This window comes from Varanus komodoensis, unplaced genomic scaffold, assembly GCF_004798865.1.
Source record: "Varanus komodoensis strain SLA01 unplaced genomic scaffold, ASM479886v1 scaffold3, whole genome shotgun sequence".
NCBI classification, from domain to species: Eukaryota; Metazoa; Chordata; class Lepidosauria; order Squamata; family Varanidae; genus Varanus; species Varanus komodoensis.
Window position 1 is genome coordinate 65,077,612 of NW_025335761.1, and position 18,838 is coordinate 65,096,449.

At 49.7% G+C, this 18,838-nt stretch overlaps 1 protein-coding gene across 3 annotated transcripts in view; it reads left to right on the forward strand.

Moving 5' to 3' along the window:
* Positions 1-6,312: 6,312 nt before the first annotated feature.
* Positions 6,313-18,838, forward strand: part of MAP4K5 (mitogen-activated protein kinase kinase kinase kinase 5) — an 80,724-nt gene continuing 68,198 nt past the window's right edge. For all 3 annotated transcript variants that reach the window (XR_006415312.1, XM_044436181.1, XM_044436183.1), the window contains exon 1: positions 6,313-6,584. Coding sequence is in view for 2 of the 3 variants with exons in the window: in XM_044436181.1 (XP_044292116.1) it covers positions 6,477-6,584 (108 nt within the window). In the remaining variant the exon portion in view is untranslated. The remainder of the gene's footprint in view (positions 6,585-18,838) is intronic.

An 18,838-nucleotide genomic window follows, 5' to 3' on the forward strand; every position in this document is an offset into this window, starting at 1 on the left:
CGTGGCTGCCCCCGCTCGCGGCCGCCGCGTCGCCCCTTCCTGCCGCGGCCGCTCCGCACGCGAGGGGGGCTCGCTGCGCCCCTGGCCGGCTGCTCTGCCGGGAAGGGGCCTCCCCGCGCGGCGTCCCAAAGCGGCGCTGATGTGGGGGGCGGGGGGGCTCCTGCTCCAGCCGGGAACGAGGGAAGGCCGAGGCGGGAGAAGCCCCTCGCCTGCAGGGCGAGGTGGGGTGGCGACGGCCTCGTCTTCCTGGCGCCCCCGGAGGACCCAGGCACACCGTTTGCGGCATCAGCATCTTGCCGCCAGATCGGACCCATCCCGGCTGCCAGCACGACTTGGCCATGGCCACTTGCAAGCGTTCTTTCCCTGCGGAGAAACTCTGTGGGCTCTTCCCAGTACTAGCTTTCCCGAAAAAGAAAGTCAGAAAACTCTTTGTTGGTCTCTGCCTCCAACAAGTCCTTTTTTATTATTATTGTCTGCCATGCATTCACAGCATCCACTTCTCTGGAATTTGCCTTGAAGGGACTTGGGAAGCTCGGACTCCCTCCCTCCCTTTATGGAGCCTTTTGGATCCGAAGCCCATCTTCCTGCTAGCAAAGGTTTTCTGTGGGCCTCCTGTTAATATGTTTAGGAAAGGAATTCATGCTAAAGCAATCAGGACGTGGGGTTGCTGGGGAATTCGTTGCCTGTTGCAAATGCTGTAGCGCTGTCTGGGAAGACTCTGCAAACTGGTTCTGCATCAAAATTCTCTGTCTGTGCAGAGAAATTGATTGCTGCCACCTATGTAAATGAGCCAGGCAAGCACATTTGCACATTTCTGCGTCCTGCCCGTGTCTTCTGTAGCACCTCTGCTTTTGGATCCCTTGAAATTCAGCGCTGGCTCTGCTTTGGCAAGGTGATGTGTTTGTCATCACCTGGAGCTGTACTAGCCTCATCAGCAGTGCAAATCTTAATAGAGAGGAAAGAGCCTGAAATTTGAGGGCGCCCATTTGGGTGGATGGGAGCTTCTGGAGGCAGTTCTCATGCTGCTGCATCGTGGCGTTTCAGAGCAGCCGTGGTTGTTCCTGGAAGTCTTGTGCTCCCTTTGGGGCATAATCCTACGCATGTCTGGACAGAAAAAAGTCCAGCCTGAACTTGCATGGGATTGTGCTCTATAGATCAAAAACAAGACCATGTTGAGCTTCCTGTAATATGCAGTTCAGTTTTGAAGGGATGTCAGAACAGCCCGGTTGCCATCCAGGCCCACTTCAAGGTGCTTACAGTAATATGCAATGCCCTCAGTGGCTTGGGGCCAGGGTATCTGAAGGAGCACCTGTCTCCGTACATAGCTACCTGATCGCTGAGGTTGTCGTCGGAGGTCCTTCTCTGTATTCCTCCCCTCAGTGAAGCAAGCAGGGAGATGGAGATCATGCTCCCATGATGGAACTCACTCCTATCCAAATTTCGGCCAGCACCAGACCCTTATTCTTCCAGGCGTCAGTTAGAAATTTACCTTTTCATGATAATTTTGCTTGGTGAGCTGTGTTGGTTTAATGCCTTTAATGGTTTACGTTACTGCTGCTGCCATACTCTGACTTTAATGCCAGAAAAATATTATGAATAATTTTAATGTTATTAGGTAATTTTAATATATATTAAGTGTTTAGTTTTATGCCTTTCCCCTCTTTTTGATTTTAGTGTTATTTGATTGGTTGCTTTTATGGTTAAATTGTATTGTTTTAATTGTTGCTAAACATGGTTTATTATGCTGTGAGCTGTCCAGAGAAACACCCAGAGCTGCCCAAATAAAATAAAAAGAATAAAATATAAAATAGTTCTACTAGTTAGGCACCTCAATTTTAGTTCAGTTCGCTTAGTTTAGTTTACTAAGCCTTGTACATGTAACCTTTGAGCCCATCTTTGCTTCCTTAGTAGCTAGAATCTTAGCATTTTTTAAAAGCTGTTTACAGATTGCTAAGTGTGTTTGGGATCAGTTCTGAATTTATGAAATGCAGTTGTAACAGGCATGGAACCTTAACTTTGCTCCATTTTTTTGCCATTTCAAAAGGGATCTTGTGAATTTCCTTTTTTTATAGTATCAAACAGTCCAAGAGGCCAGACAGCACCTTCTGCAGCTGATATTCTTTGGACCTTCTGTTGATGAGAAAAGCATTCTTTAAACAAAGTGAAACGGGAACGGCCAGTTTCATTTCCAGAAGAATCACTGTATGACATTTACGTCGGCTAAATGTGGTCCTTTCTCCTTATCCATGTTTGCCTTCACAGCTCTTGCCCTTGTCTGATTTGCCAGCTTCTCCATTCCTCTCACTGATTTGTGTGGGTTTGTGATAAGACACTCAGGAGAGCAGCAGCTAAAAGGCTTGTTTGGAATACGGAGGAAATTAATGCTATACCCCTGGGAGCCCTTGTGTGTACACACATTTTGTGACCACTGAGCTTTCTCCTTATGGCAGGGTCCCTGAGCAATTGCCAGGCTTCTCGTCCACCCAAGTTGATGGAAGGCCTTTTTGGAAAAGGAAGGTTAGGATTCCTCCAACACAGGCGCAAGGCCTTTGAGTCTGGATGCAGGGATGCCTCACCTGGGCTCCTTTGACCCTGTGCCAAACTCTGACCTCTCATCCCAGGACCCCCGTGCACAGGTGTGATGAACTGGGGCTGCTCAGCATTGGAGCACCCGCCTGACTGGTAGAAGACCCCGTCTCCAGGGTCTGCTCAGGAAGGGGAAGAAGACCTGGCTGCAGCCAACCCTGCTGCAACAGGTGTGCAGGGAGCAGGCCAAGTACCCCAAGCCCTTGCTGGGCCGTCGGCTTCGATTGCACTTCATTGGCTGTCTGTGTGAGACAGTGGTGAGGGCAATTTATTTCTTGCATTTTTCAGCACATTGGGCTGGCTTGCCAGGCAAACAGCAGTACAATCAAACCTAACTTAAAAACAGGAGATGATGCACCATCCATAAAATATGTGAAGGAAGACATGTGGGTTTGTAGACCAGCATGCTGTGTGTTATTGCTGCTAGTTGCTCTGCGATTTGAACCAGGACTCAGAGGGTCGGGTGCCAACTTCCGGCACCGGTGCAGGTTGGAGGAGAAAACTGCAGACAAGTCACGCCGGGCTTTTGGGAATCAGAAAACCGCTCAGCTAATCCTGTGTAATTGTCTGCTGTGGAAGTGTGCAGCCCTGTCGCCTGTGCTCCGCACGCTCTCCCTTCTTTCTCTGGGTGCCCGTCTGCCTTGGATGCGGGAGGCTCAGTCCTTGCTCTGAGGGGGCCGTGGCTTCAGCTCAGACTCCGCACGCTGGAGGTGCTGCCCTTCTTGGCCCTCAGCCTGGTTCTGACCTGCGCAGGTGCCAATGCAGGCTTCTCCCGCTTCCCAGGCAGTGGCTCTGGGACTCTGCTTTGCTCTTGGTCCGGGGAGGATGAGTGTCCCTTGGAGAGCCCAGGCAGCTGTCGTGGGTCCTCTGGTCTTGGGAAGAGGAGGTCTGGCTGTGCCAGTTCCTCAGGGTTGCTGGCAGGGTGCGGCTGGATGCTGGCATCCCCGCCATTGGGACTGGAGCATTCTAATAGCTGCTGTGCGTTGCGGCTTGTGCTGCTGGTGCTTCCCTGTATGCTGAAGCTCTATAGATTTGCTGCTGTTGCCTCATTTCCCCTTTACATACTTCCTCACTGAGAGCAGATAGTGCTGAAAGAACAAAAGAGGGCTGTAGCCCAGAGGCCGGACTAGTCTCACGTGTTTTGTACATTACAGCTGGAGCACTTCCAAACTGGCCAACGTAAGAAAAACCCTGCAGGATCCAGACAAGGGTCTGCCTAGGGCAGCCACGTTCAGCTCACCCCGCAGCCAGCCAGCTGCCCGTGGGAAGCCCAGAGCCGGACGCGAAAGCAACAGCGCTCTTCGCTTGTTCTCCAGCAGCCAGCATACAGCAGCTTACTGCCTCCCCTACCGGAGACAGAACACACTTTGTCTCTGGTAGTCCCTGAGGGCCATATTCTTGGTGAATTTATGTCGAACCCCCCTTTGCAGCAAATTGGTGGCCATTGCAACATCTTGTGGTAGCAAATTCCATAGGTTATGAACTGCGTGAAGAAATCTTTTATCTTTCCTAAGTCTCCTGCCCTACCACTCAATTTCATGGGCTGACTCCCAGTTCCAGTGTGATGGAAGATGCCACTTTCTCTGTGCGATGCGTTAGTTCGAGTGCCTCCGTCATGTGCTCCCCTTTCTTCTAAGCAAAAAAGCCCCAGATGCTGTAGATTTTTCTTGTTATTTCAGCGCATTTTTCTGCATTTGGGTTGCCCTTTTCTGCATTTTTTCCACTCTCGAATACCCTTTTATAGGTGTGGTGACCAGAACTGTATACAGTATTCCAAGTGTGGTCACCATAGTGTAATATAAGCTCAATATGTTCTTGGCAGTTTTCTTTCCAATTCCTTTTCTATCTCTGCTCAAGACAAAATATGCCATGTTCACGTAGCTGCACAGTTTGGGTCGGTATTTTCAGTGCTGGCCGCCACAATCCTAAGAACTCCTTCTTGGTGAGTCACTGCCGGCTCAGAACCCGTCAGCAAATATGTGACATTTGCACCGACATGCACAAGCGTACATCTCTCACGCTGAACTGCCTCTGCTGTTTTAGAGCCACCTTCCCAGTTTGGAGAGATCCGACAGCATTGCCAGTGTGGCTTCAGAGAGGGGGCAAACCGGCACGCGAGGACCTTCTGGGGGGCTGTCATGGTGCTGACTGGGCCTTTTCAGTGCAGAATGCCTTTAGAAGTGCCCCCCTGCTAGAGAGGTCCGGATGTCTGGTTCTTTGGCTGTCTGGCTGTAAGTTGGCACTGAGGATAGCATCCACCAGGCAAAAAGTCTTTGGTTCCGTTCAGGAAGAGCCAGATGATTGGTCCTTAGTGCTGTGATGATGGGCTTGCGAGTATTTTAAATGAGGAAGACCTGAATGTGTCCGGGAAGCTCATGTTGGGGGTCCCAAATGTATTTCAGTCGTTTATATGTACAAAGCGGAGAGTGGCTTGCGATCTTTTGCTTTTGCCAGTCCATATCTCCACTCCAGATGTTCTCACTTCCTACTATAGTTAGCTGCCCATATGATTTCCTAGAAGCCCTCTGTCCTTGTTTCTTTTTTCTTGGAACTAGTGGAAGGAAAACAAGCTGTTAACGTAGTGAGTGTGTGTTCATATGTCACAATTTACTTGACACAAGACTTACATGCACAGGCACAGATTTTGGTTCTGTGGGACAGCATCTTGGGTGTTCTTAGTGCACAAGACTCTCCCTTCAGGGCCAGAGAGATGTTGCGAAGGAACATGGGGGTCCTCACGTCCGCTTGCCTTCGTAACACTACGCACATGGGAGTCGAGGTGCACTTGTGGAAGAATCGCAGTCAGAAGGGTGTAGCACTTTTGCCCTTCTCTCAACGGGTACATTTGCATCTTTTGCAAAATGCTAAAGGAACAGCTGATTATGATTACTGTTTATGGAGCTTTCCAACCACAGGCCTACCAAGATTACACAAAATTAACTTCATGTTTAAGTTATACCAAGCAAAGTTGCAGAACTGTAGTATACGCAGTCTGTGGAGTCTAATGAAAATAGTGTTTCGGCCTGCCCAAGTCTGTCTTGAGCCCCTCCACACACATCCAGGGTGCAGCCCTGAAAAGGAACACGGCAGTGTGTGTGTGGGGAGGACGAGGCGTGGAGGGGAGCAGCTGGCATTTTCGTTGGGGAATCAGGTGTAAGCACCCCTTCCTCTCATTGCACACCCCTCTTGCCCTCCACAGGGGCTCCTCTGCAAGTGAAGTGGTCTTAGAACATCCAGTGCATGCACCCTTCCTCGTCCCAATTGTCCTGTGAGTTTCTCAAGCACGGGAAGGGTCTGGTCTGTGCGAAGATGCTTTTCTCACACTCCTCGTATCTCCAGAGTAGGGAGAATACTGCGTTCCTACATGATGTCCTTGCTGTGGATGCTGCAGTCCTGCTGTTTTTGGAGCCGGGATGGACGGCCAGTTGCGTCTGGCTTGGGGAGGCTGTTCTTTCTGGCCTGTAAAGAGGCAAATGTTCCCCAAAGCAAGGTGGGGCACCCTCCTCAGGCATTGTTAAGATGGAAAGATCAGAATGTCCTCTTGGGGCACAATTTCCTGGATTTTCTTCCTGTGTCCTGTGCAAAATTCATATGTGCCCCATATTAATGAATGAGAAGAGCAGTTCGTTTGCTTTTTCTGTCCCCCGCTCCAAAGCATCCTCATTAGCCTCTCCTTTTGTGAAGAAATTGCATCCAGGTGAATCTCCCTTTTCATGTTTTAGGACCAAAGAAGAGTGGACTGAAGCCATGCGTGTGGCGCGCAGGTATCCTCGCTAGGACCCCGAGGGCATCGCTTACCTGGTGCCGGCAATCCAGGAGGGGAAGACAACCCAGCTGCGCTCCTCTCCTGTTCCCCCTTGTGGGGGGAGCGGAGAGCATATTGACTGGCTATGGATGCTCTGGCCCGGTCAAGTGGAGACATCATGCGCCGGAACCCACAGCAAGACTACGAGCTCGTCCAGCGCGTGGGGAGCGGCACGTACGGTGATGTCTACAAGGTGAGGGCCGCCTCTGCCACGCGTCCGGCACAGATTGGGATCTCCCCTCTCCCTGCTCGTATGCGGGTTGGGCTGCTCTAGGGGGGCAGACAGCGCCCCCTCGCTTGCTGGGAGGGCGCGACCGTCAGTCCGCTGTGCCACCTTCCAAAGGGCTTGTGGTGGTGGGAGGGTCCCCTTTTCTCGCAAGGCGACACACCGCCACATGTTGTGACTGTGCAAACAGGTAAATCCAGAACACATTCTTAAATGATGAGTCGTTGCATATTATTCCCTTGGTTTTGCCGTTAGATTGGTCGGCATTTCTCAGTTTAGCTTTTCTTTCCTCCCCTCCTGTGGCTGCCAAACCGAGCAGGAGCAGCAGCGAGAGAGCAAAGCCCATCTGCTCTCTCTGGGGGCTCCAGAACTCCCCCCTGCTCAGAATTAATGTTGACATTCATGCCTTGGGACAGGTGAGAGTCCATCTTCTTGACTCAGCTTTGACAGATGAGGCTGCTACTGGTTAGCTAGGCTGCCTGGCCTGATTAGGCGAGAAAGACAAGGCTTTGCTTGGAACGTCTATTTTAAAAAATATTGGACTGGCTGCCTGAGGAAAGAGTGCGGGTTGGTCTGCCGGACCAGGCCGTTGGGGGGAAAGGCGCAAAATCCCCCTTTTAGAAACCGCACCTGGAATTGGCGGGGCCGCGATCGCCCAGGCCAAGATACGTGCATTCATCTAAGAAAAAGTACAGCGTGCCTGAACGCTTCTGACAAAATCAGGTCACCTTCCACCACTGCAGGATAAGTGACTGACCTCTGGTTTGTCTTCTCTTTATGCACGTCAGTCTCTGGTGGATATATCCAGTCAGACATTTGACTTGATCGTACCTGACTGAAGCAATGCCCCTGGTTAAATGGGATCTTTAAAAACAACCATGCAGTGAAGCGATAGGCCTTTGATGCGGCGAATTTGAGGCCCTGTTAAAAGTTGCAGCACCTGGGAGACAAACAGGCCTGACCCCTGGGGAACAGTGTCCTGGCTTCTGTGGAACCCACTGAAGTGCACAGAAGCTGCACGTGGGCTCAGGCAATTCATATTAGTGAGCCCTGGCAAAGGAGCCTCCTGGTGGGTCACGATCCTTGCGAATGAGTGGGGGAGGCAGCTAGCTTTTACCCCTGCTGGAAAAATCCCAGGAACGTCGTTCCCATCCTCCGTCAGAGCTGTCATGTAGTTGTGCCATAATTATAGTTGGTGGGCATGTTGCCTTTCTGACAGAATATTCCTGCTTTAATGTGGTTGCCTGCAGATACAGGGGAAAGACAGATTTTGTTCCTGAGCAAGAGGAGGGCTTTATCTGTCGCCTGCCTTGGCCCAAGTCTGTGGGTTGGTAAAATATCAGCCGATGCTCACGGCATCGGGCCCACGTGATCAGCAGCACATCTCGGTTTGGTTACACTTTTGCTGTGCATGGATACATGTCCAGGCTGGGAAATCGAGTGCAATTGCCCACTGGGGGTCTTTGTGTGAAGCCCGCTATAGCCCTTACTGACAGTTTGGAGTCCGCAGCCAGTACGTGTTCCAGATTCCATTGCCTGACATGGTTGTTCCACAAGTTTTTAATGAACTTGCCCTACAGGTCGATTGGGTAAAGGCAGTGAAATAATTCAAGATGTGAAGTTGTGCTTTGGATGCTAGTCCTTAGGGCTAGCATCCAATCTCTCTTGTGATCGCACCGTGAACTGAAATTCTCCAGAGCAGAATCTCACATGCTCAGAAACACAGCTTTTCTTTAAAGGATTAGCGTATGTCAGCATTATTTTATAGCCTTTCGCTCAAAGCGTGATTCACAATGGACATTTAGTGCTTCAGTCTTGGAAAGCAGAGAGAAGCTGAGTGGGACTTAAGCATGATTCTTAAAGACACGGTTGTGGTTGCCCTTCCTGCTGGGCCTCTCCTGAGCTGTTTTGCCAGGGTTGGAAATAAGGGGAGCTCATTAGATGTCCTTCCTCCCTGCACCCACCTGGATCCCAAGGCAGCTCCTGAGTCAGGCCTTCGGTGTCTCTAGCTCAGTACTTAGGAGGCTGACTGGCAGCAGCGGCTCTGCAGGGTCTCGAGCAGGTATTTTTCCAGCCCAGCCTGGATACGCAAGGTTAAACCCGGGGCACTCTGCATGCAAAGGGGAGCCTCTGCTGCTAAGCCACAGGCATTCTCTGTGGCTTAATTATGTAGGAAGCCAAATGTATGTGACGTTGTATATGCTGTTCAGATCAAAGAAACTGGCTTTCCGTGGAATGGAACCGGGATTTTCTCAGCAAACAGCCTTTCCTTGATTAATTTTTTCAGGATATTACTTCATAATTGTTCCAATGGTCTTCATGATCTTAATCACTTTGCTCCAGTTATGTTGATATTTGTATTTTTGCTTTGGTAGAAACAGGCTCCTGTGTCCTTTGCTTTGGGCCTAAGTTAGAATGAACGTGATTTGATTATGTATATCAAGAAATCCCATTTTCCAAGATGCTTTGCAGCTGAGTGATGCTTGGGAGGAAGCATCTTCCCTACCTTTTCTCCTGGGTCTTCTTAGTATCGAAAACTTTAGCAAAGGGGAAGGTCTCTTGGCTAAAAGACTGCCACCTCCTGTGTTCCTGACTCTCTTAACACATGTGAAGGTGTATTTGTCTATCTCTTGTGGAAATGTGGCATTTATAGGGCCTGATTAAAAGGACACGAGTTTATCACCAAGTTAAGAATAGCTTGCAGGAAGCAAAATCAGATTAAGGCAGATTCACTTTGTCGCTTGGTTGGTATCGGATGTGCTCAGTTCTGTGGGCGTGTGTTTTGGTCCGGAAGCCATCTTCATCGTCACCCGATTGCATGTACAGCCGCCCTGGTTGGGGACTTGCTGCCCTGAAGCAGTTTGGAAGAGTTGGAAAGGCAGCTTCCGGCGGAAGAATCAGATGCCGCCTTCCGTAGCCCCGGCCACAACAGCGCTGTGCCACCTGCACCTCCTTGCAGTCATTCACCAAAGCCTGAAGCAGCAGAGAGACCTCTTTCCCCACAGGGGAGCTGGGCACAGGGGCCACCTGTACACCATGAAGCACAGAATGCCCCCTTCATTGCCGAACATGGCAACGATTAGAGGAGCAGAGGGAGGAAACGCAGGCAGGGGCCTCTCGACTCCGTTTTTATTTGCGGGGACAAGGGGCCCTGGGGAAGCATTATTTTGAAGGCTGGTATAAAAGCCCAAAGGAAATAACTGGCGGCGTGTGAGTGATGAAAGCCGCAGAAGTCACCGATGGCTAGGAAGCCTTTTGTGCTAGTCTTCCCTTGGCCATAAGCTGATTAGGTGGCCTCGAAGCCAGTGGCTGCCTTTTTGACCTCGGCGTTCCTGGCTCAGGTCTGCAGCATGGATTTCATAACAGTGACCTGCTTTGAATATTCCTGGGAATATTCAGAAGCCCCTTCAGAAGTGCGGTTTGTCCGATGGCCAACACCCTGTATGCAGTGGTGGTCCGAGGGGGCAGAGTAGTTCACGGCTGGAAGGAGGGGTCCGTCCCTCCTTCCCTCCCATCTTTTTTATCCCTGATGTCCTATAGCCTAAACCTTCTGAGAATCAGATTGGGGTGAGGATTTGCAGAGCGGTTTCTACTGCCAGTGTCCTGGTGTTCCTGCGTTGTTAGGTCCTCTTGAAGTGTGCAGGTCCGAAAAGAGTCACAAAATGTGCCATACAGTGGACCCCCAACTCTTTTTTTCTTTTTGTTGCTGGATTTGTCTGTACATCAGGGGTGGGCAATTAATTTTCCTATGGGGCCACATGAGAAACTTTGACAGTTGTTAAGGGCCGGACCAATACACTTACAGCTCTGCTCAATATATATATATCTATAAAAACAGTAACATTACAATGATACAATGAAAATGTGGAGCACAGAACAACACTATTTAATGAATATTCACAAAAACATTAACATTACATGAAAAGCAATAAATTCAATTCAGTTTAGCAGATCCTTCAAAATAAAAGCAGTGCAGTTGTATTGCTTGCATCTATATTACAATGATCTATATTTGCATTGACTTTTAATTTGCCAGTGACCTCATGCGGGCCAGTCAGGGTCAGCCATCGGGCCGGATGTGGCCCGCAGGCTGTACGATGCCCTGGTCTGCTGTAGATGTTCAGTTGAGTGGGGGCATCTTGGCTGATTCTGTACCCTACTTTTAAATCCATAGGACCTTGACCTGGATGGAAACAAAGAGCATCCGTCTTAATCCTATCTGAGGTTGATGGGAGCCCTACAAAGGCATTCAGCTCGTCCATGTGAAGGTTGCTGTTTAGCCTATACCAGCCCTCCTCAACCTTGTGCCTTCCAGGGTTTGGACTGCAACACCCAGAATTCCCAGTCAATGGCCCTGCTGGATGGGAATTCTGGGAGCTGCGGTCCAAATGCCTCCGAGGGCTGCCGGGTTGGGAAAAGCTAGCCTATACAGTCAGGGTTCTTATGTCTCTGCTTGCCCGTTCCTGGAAAGGTGCCTGGGGTATTCCTCTGAGGGGCAGGGCAGCTGGAAGGGGGCTGGGTGGCTGTTGGAGGGCGGATCAGTGCAGGTTATGAGGGAGCAGAGCAGGCGCAGGTACACAGAAGGGTATGTCTACTTCTGGACCAGGATGCTTCCGGTTTAATTTTTGCTGCACGTGGAGTGGCGCTTTCTGTGTTAGGAAGCAGTGAAACCACCCACATTGACTGTCAGTGGCACAAAGTGAGACACTGCGGATTTAGAAGGGATGGTGCGGGTGTTTGGAGACAGGAGAACGATTTCCCACACAGTCTAACTTGACGGGAGCTGTCACAGCTACTCAGGTTCCCCCAGGCCTCCCACTCAGCTTGTCCTCTGCAGTCAGAGAGGTTGTCCTCTGAGAGATGATCTCACATGCCTTCCTCATGATGCGCCCCCCCCCACCCCCATCGCACAGGCACTCCTTCCCGCAGCCGGGTGAAGCACCGTCAGGGGCAGGTTGGAGCTTGTGCACACAGCTGGGGTTGCCTCTGGGTTGTTCTTTGAAGTTCGGGCTGCAGGAATGGCAGGCTGACCACCCCGGACCACCCGCAAGTCGCTTTCCCTTTTTCAAGAGGTCTTGCCCTTCGCCCTCGGCTCCACACAACTTGACACAGCTTGAGTGCTGCCCCCTTCTCTGTGAAACCCACCCCATGCCAACAGCTTACGATCAGCTGCTTGAGCCTGCATTTTAGATGGACTGACCTTAACCAGAGCAGGGCCTTTTCAGTGGCAGCCCCCGGGTGCAGGAGCCTCTTTCTGCAGCAGCAGCAGTGGGAAACCTCTCTCAGCCCAGTTCAGTTTTGGAGACGCTCTCAGGGACAGCTCCCCATGGCAGGGCTGGGCAACAGGCAAAGGCGGTGCATTGCTCCCCCCTCTGTTTGTATTCTGCCAGGCTTTCGGCTTTGCCTTCCCTCGTGGCTACGTGCCGCCTTCCAGGTGCCCACAGAGCATGAGTGCGAGGGCGTTGCCACTGCTGCCCTCCTGTCCTCCTCGCGGCTTTCCAAGAAGCGGTGGATCGGCCCCGACGTTCGCAGAATGCGGGATGTGACGAACCTTGGGCTGAACCCGCATGGCTCATGTGTTTTTGCTACGGTAATCCTCGGCGTGTTTGGGCAGAAGAGCGTGCCGCGGTTCCCAGCCTTTCCCAGCCTGTGTGCTGTGGGGCATGGGAACATGCCTGCAGATCCTGCTAGGAACGCTCATGCGAATACAAGTGGAACTCCTTTTCAGAGCCGCTCGTTCGCTTCGAGAGCCGTGCCAGTGGTCCAGCTGGAGGAAGAGAGATGCCCGGGACACCTTGCTCTAGGAGGAAGGGCAGGGGTGGGCGTGAGGGGGGGCGAGTGCCTCACCTGGTGGCTTATTCATGGGGAGCCATTGGAAGCAGGGCTGCCCGACTTGGTTAGGTCTGTTTCTTCTGCGTTGTGTGGATTGTCTGGCGCCTTGATGAAACTGGATGTTGCGCAGATGGGTTGGCGTGCCATGCCCAGATTTGCACTCCTGAAAAGTGGATGAATCCTCCCCATGTGCTTTTTCCTTCAGTTTCTTATTTTTCTGTGTCTAAATTTGCATAAAGTTATAGGGAGTAAATAAACTGGTCTGCAGCTCCATGGCTCCGATTCATAGAAACCTGTTGTAGAATTTCTCTGACATCTCAGATCGAGTGGTGCCAGTCCCAGGATTGCTACGCAGATGGCTCACGGGTCGATCCTGATTGCCTGCTGGGTCTGGAACAGTGCCTGTCGTTACTGTTAAAATCAGAAGGGATCTCCTTTTCAGCTTACATTTTGGCTCAGCTGCTAAGACTTTTCAATTTATTTCTGGATGGCTGGGCTGCAGACCTAGCTTTTCACAGCCTGCAGCTGTGAGAGCTGGATCAGCGAGGAGCCAAGAGGGAATGGCTGCATGACAGGGTTATCAAAAGGCAGCGACGGGGGAAAGTTAGAGGAAAGATTCTTCATCAGTGTGTGCACATTTGTATAGGTATCTGACTGAGTATATTCACCCCTTCCATCTGATTTTATTTATTGATTTTACTTAAAGTATTTCTGTACTTTTCTGCTTTATCAAATGATGGATAAAGTGTATAAAATGCATTAAAACAATAGTTAAAAAATAAGTTCAGAGGTAAAAGCAGCAACAAATAAATCTATCAAGATGGGCAGATAGCAAGCCTGAATATATCAGCAAAAGCCTGGGCATAGAGGTAGGTTCCTAAACACTGTCCAGGCTGGAGCATCTTGCCCTATGGAGGGAGGGAATTCCGGCGGCAGGGTGCCTCCACCATGGGAAAGAAACATACCTTCAGATCAGCCTTGCAAATAAATATACACGCATTACTTGGCAAAGATTTTGCTTTGCGTGCCTGTCCACAGCTGCCTCTGTGTTCAGTCATTTGTGACCTGAAAGGTGGGCATCAGCTCCGCTTCTCCTGCAAGTCACTTGCAATTCATGCCATCTCCTGTGGGCCAGAGCTGGCCTCCCAGGGCCAAAATCAGCCTCGGCATTCTCCAGGTGGATAATGAAACCATGGATGTTTAGGAACTCTGTCGTTGCCCTAACACATCCGCAGAAGAATGTCCAGAAAGTGTGTCCAAAGGTTTTGGTGCAGAAGACCAGTTGACTGAAGCGTGTGCAGCAGCCATGCCCAGCTCTCTGCTTGACTCAGCGTCTGTTGCGTAATGGTTTGATCGTTCCAAGCATTTCCTTGTGGTCTGCGCATGGCGATGGCACCATCTGTGTGCATTTTGCAACTGTGGAACTTAACTGTCGCCTGGACATATTTTTATGGGTCTTTGTGCAATCGCAATCCCTACTCCAGAGCTGCTTGTTGTTGTGATTGTCGGTGTTGTTGTCATTGTTACATACTGTCAAGTTTGGCAACCCCGTGAATGAAAGCCTTCCAAAATATTCCCACTCGGGTCTTTCCGCTGCTCCAACTGAGGAGAGGCCCTTTCACCTTGGCTTCTCCGGTGCTCGCTAGAAGTCTTGTGCTGCAGGTTTTTGTGTTCTTGGCCATTGGCGTGCTCCTGGAGCTGATGAGCGTCCAAGTCTAAAACAGTTAAAGAGGCAACAGGTTGGAGAAGCAGACAGAAATCATGAAAATGCAGAATCAGCTGTTCTCAGAGAGAGAGGTGAAAGGAGCAGCTTGGTATTTGGAAGCCTGGAAGAATGAGAGAGATGGCAGCTTAAGGCTCAACTGGTGTTACTTTAGCAGCATGGTTAGAAACCTTGTCTGGGTTTCAGAAAAGAATAAATAAATAGGCATGGATGTCCAGGGATTGCAATTCTTTCTGCATGAGCAGATACGATGTGCAACCTTTCCCTTTTGTTTTTGTTTACTTGCAATGTCGGACCCAACACAACCCCATGGACAATATTCCCCCGGCCTTCCTGTCCTCCACCATCCCCTGGAGTCCACCTAAGCTCACACCCACTGCCTCAGTGACTCCATCCAGCCACCTCATCCTCTGCCGTCCCCTTCTTCTTTTGCCGTCAATTGCTCCCAGCATCAGGCTCTTCTCCAGGGAGTCCTTCCTTCTCATTACGTGGCCAAAGTATTTGAGTTTCATCTTCAGGATCTGGCCTTCTAAAGAGCAGTCGGGGTCGATCTCCTCTAGGACTGACCGGTCTGATCGCCTTGCAGTCCAAGGGACTCACAGGAGTCTCCTCCAGCACCACAATTCAAAGGCCTCAATCCTTTTGCGCTCAGCCTTCCTTATGGTCCAGCTTTCACAGCCATTCATTGCAACTGGGAAAACCACAGCCTTGACTATACGCACTTTTGTTGGCAGGGTGATGTCTCTGCTTTTTAGTATGCTTTCTAGATTTGCCATAGCTTTCCTCCCCAGGAGCAAGCATCTTTTAATTTCTAGGATGCAGTCCCTGTCTGTGGTGATCTAGGAGCCCAGGAAAATAAAATCTGTCACTACCTCCATTTCTTCCCCAACTATTAGCCAGGAAGTGAGAGGACCGGATGCCATGATCTTTGTTTTCTTAATGTTGAGTTCCAAGCCAACTTTTGCACTCTCCTCTTTCACCCACATCAAGAGACTCTTTAGTTCCTCTTCACTTTCTGCAATTAGAATGGTATCATCTGCATATTTATTTATTTATTAAAACATTTCTATGCCGCCCCATTCGCCGAAGCCTCTGAGGTTGTTGATATTTCTCCCAGCAATTTTAATTCCAACTGGTGATTCATCTAGCCCCGCCTTTCTCATGATGTGCTCTGCATATAAGTTAAATAGGCAGGGAGACAGTATACAGCCTTGCCGAACTCCTTTCTCAATTTTGAACCAATCAGTGGTTCCGTGTCCAGTTCTCACTGTTGCTTCTTGACCCGCATATAGGTTTCTCGAGACAAATAAGATGGTCTGGTACTCCCACCTCTTTAAGAATTTGCCACAATTTGTTGTGATCCACACAATCAAAGGCTTTAGCATAGTCAATGAAGCAGAAGTAGATGTTTTTCTGGAACTCCCTTACTTTCTCCATGATCCAGTGTATGTTGGCAACTTGATCTCTAGTTCCTCTGCCTCTTCAAAACCTTGTCCATGCTTCTGGTAGTTCTAGCTCAACATACTGCTGAAGCCTAGCTTGTAGGATTTTGAACATAACTGCTAGCGTGTGAAATGAGCACAATTGTACAGTAGTTTGAACATTCTTTGGCATTGCCCATCTTTGGGATTGGAATGTAAACTGACTTTTTCCAATCCCGTGGCCACTGTTGAGTTTTGCAAATCTGCTGGCTTATTGAATGTAGCACTTTAACTGCATCATCTTTTAGGATGTTGAATAGCTCAGCTGGAATAAACCTTTCCCTACCCAACTGTAGTATCCCTGTGTGCTTTAGAAAAAGGTAATTGGTGTACTGTATATGTTTAGCAGAAGCTTCAGTTTATAGTTTACCTCCTGGCACCTCTATAATTTCTTGGTTGGCTGATACGGAGGGTAAATATCAGTGACTTCTTGTCCTGGTACCTCTAGTATCAAGGAACAAGTATGGGAGAAAGTTGCTGGACTCCTGTAATGCCATTAGCAACATACTTGGTTTTATCACGTATTATGTACTGGAGTTAAAAGCTCTTGGTGATTAAAAAAGCCCCTTGAGTGGTTCTTGTGCAAGCACTTTCCCAACCAACGCTCTCCTTGGATTGTATTGAGCGACAGAATGGGCAACTACGTGATCAAATCTTGCAAGGGTAGAGTCAGCCTTCCAGATAAGTTTATTCATTTATTTAATTTCTGTGCTCCCCAGCAGCTGAAGCTGTCTGGGTGGTCTACAGCAGCATATTTAAAACAAAATATACCAATTAAAACATATTAAAACCCCAAAAGTGGGCAATGCAGCATTTTAAACCAAATGGGAAACAGGAAAGACAGAAGAATATATACATTAAAAAGGCCCAGTTCAACATTTTCTAACAATCAGCAAGCTCCAGGAACCCATTAAATGCCCTGTACTGATGGCCCTTACCTGGTGCTGAAAGAGAGTAAAGATGGTGCCAGGCAGGTCTCAGTGGGGAGCTTGCTTCATAACTGGGGGGCCGCCACTGCTCTCCTTATGGCCACCGTTCCAGCTTCCCTGGGGGGGGGCATTGGAGAAAGGTCCCAGAACTTGACCGTTTTGTGTCTGGGTAGACAGAGGACCATAAGTCATGCCACATACCTGAACCAGGCACCTGTGGATTTTTAGACTGCGAGGTGATGGGAGCAAGCCTTTTAAAAAGGGTTCTCACGGGGATCACCTGGAAGAAATTCTTTCTTCCCAAAGGCGACCCCCTTCCCAGAGAGCCTGTGGCTAGTGGGGTGACATATAAATTGAATGAGTGGATGAACGAATGGACAGACAAACAAATAAATAAATGTGAGGCCTCTCTCCTGTTAGGCATCATCTGTCCGTTTCCTGATGAGCTTTCCTGCCAGACACGCTTCCCTGCAGCTGTGCCTGGCAGCCAGGCAGGCGCTGGGTCTGCTCTCCGATGGTTGGCCTTGTCCCCTGGCCCTCGGAGCTCCAGCGAGAGAGAGAAGAGCTTCGCCCTGCTTGGTCCTTGATGTCACCCCAGTCTCTGTCAGGGCCTGCAGCCCACCAGGCTGTACCTGGGGCAGGAGCTGCCCGATCATTTTGCTGGAAGGATACACCCCCAACAAAGGACTGCGAACTGGCCCCATTTGCACATAACGAGAATAACCGAGGTGCAGGTGCTCCTGGGCTGCTAATGGAGCAGGGGAGGGATGAGTTTCTGGGGGGCTGTGTACCCATTTGCTGCTGCTCAGCCCCCAAGGCCACAGACTAAGCAGAGGAGTGGGAGGAAGAATCCACATGTCTCAAAGTTGGAAAGACCTGAGCCTGCGTGAGACCCTGGGACATGTCCCATCCTCTTCCGGTGCTGAGCAGAAACCAGTGTACTGGAGAGACTTCACCTTATACGATGCTCATGCACCTGTTATTCCCAAACCTGGTAAATTCACTGTGCAAATTGCAAGCCCATCTCTTTAATCAATGTGAATGCAGAGATATTTATGCTGATAGACAGGAGCAGGTCTAGAGCCTTCTGATCCAGAGGGATTTATTTGCCCAAGTCCCTGTGCAGATAATTAAAGACTGTTGGTAGATTTGTTCACCTTGAATAACTGATTTGGAAGCGGTAATTTCTGAGAAAGCATTTAACAAATTACATTGGCTATTTGAGTTTGTGACTCTGGCAGAGTTGAGCTAATGTGGAATGTTTAAAGAGCAATTAGAACTTTATACCTTTCTCCTAAGTCTTGAGTAATGACAAGTGAAATTCCTGCAAGGATTTCTTTTTCTAAAGAGGAGTGTTGTGGTTGTTACCTTTATATTCCACCTTTATATTGCCTTTATATTCCACCTTGTTTCCACTTGTGAGGAGCTCAAGAAGGCTTGCCTAGCTCCATTGTATCTTCACAACAACAACCCTGTGAGGTAGTTTAGGGTGACAGTGAGTGACTGCCCTAAAGTCTCCCGCAGAGTTCCATGGCTGTGGGGACTAGATCCTGGACCTTCGGCCTCCCAGCCCAGCCCTCCTGCTGTCCCACCACACCGGCTCTCACTTCACTGGTCCAAGGAAGAGCTGTCCTGTTCCCCTTGGTGTTTGGTTTGTGTCGGGAGCCCCTGGTGTGTGCATTCAGGCGATGCATAGACATTTGTGCATGAGTGGGTGCATTCATCGATTGACAGAATGGCAGGGCTGGGAGCGGCCGAGGTGGCCATCGTGTCCGGCCCCCGGATAGTGCAGGTCACCACACTCAGAGGACTGTCCAGTTTCGCCTTGAATATCTCTAGTGCGGGAGAGATGTTCTTGGCAGCGGGTTCCACTGTCATATTCCTCTGACAGTTTGGAAGTTTTTTCTGGTGCCTTGCCTGAATCTGGGGTGCTCCGGTTGAACTTCATTGTTCGGTGTCCTACACTCAGAGATAAATGAGAAGAGGTCTTTTCCTTCCTTTGAGGTACTTGAATTAGACAGGCTAAGACAGCCACATATGCAGCTGGCTGCTTTTTGCTTTTCTTCAAGATGCCAACATTAATGAGAATGGGCACCTTTGGCAAGGCTTCGGCTGCACCATTACTTGGACAAAATCTGAATTAATGCCAATAGTCTTATTAAATTACCCAATTCTAAATTGCAACTTCCTTGGTGTCTTGATGTTATAGCTTATCTTGCAATACAGGTGTCCGGAGATATTCTTCAACTGTTTACA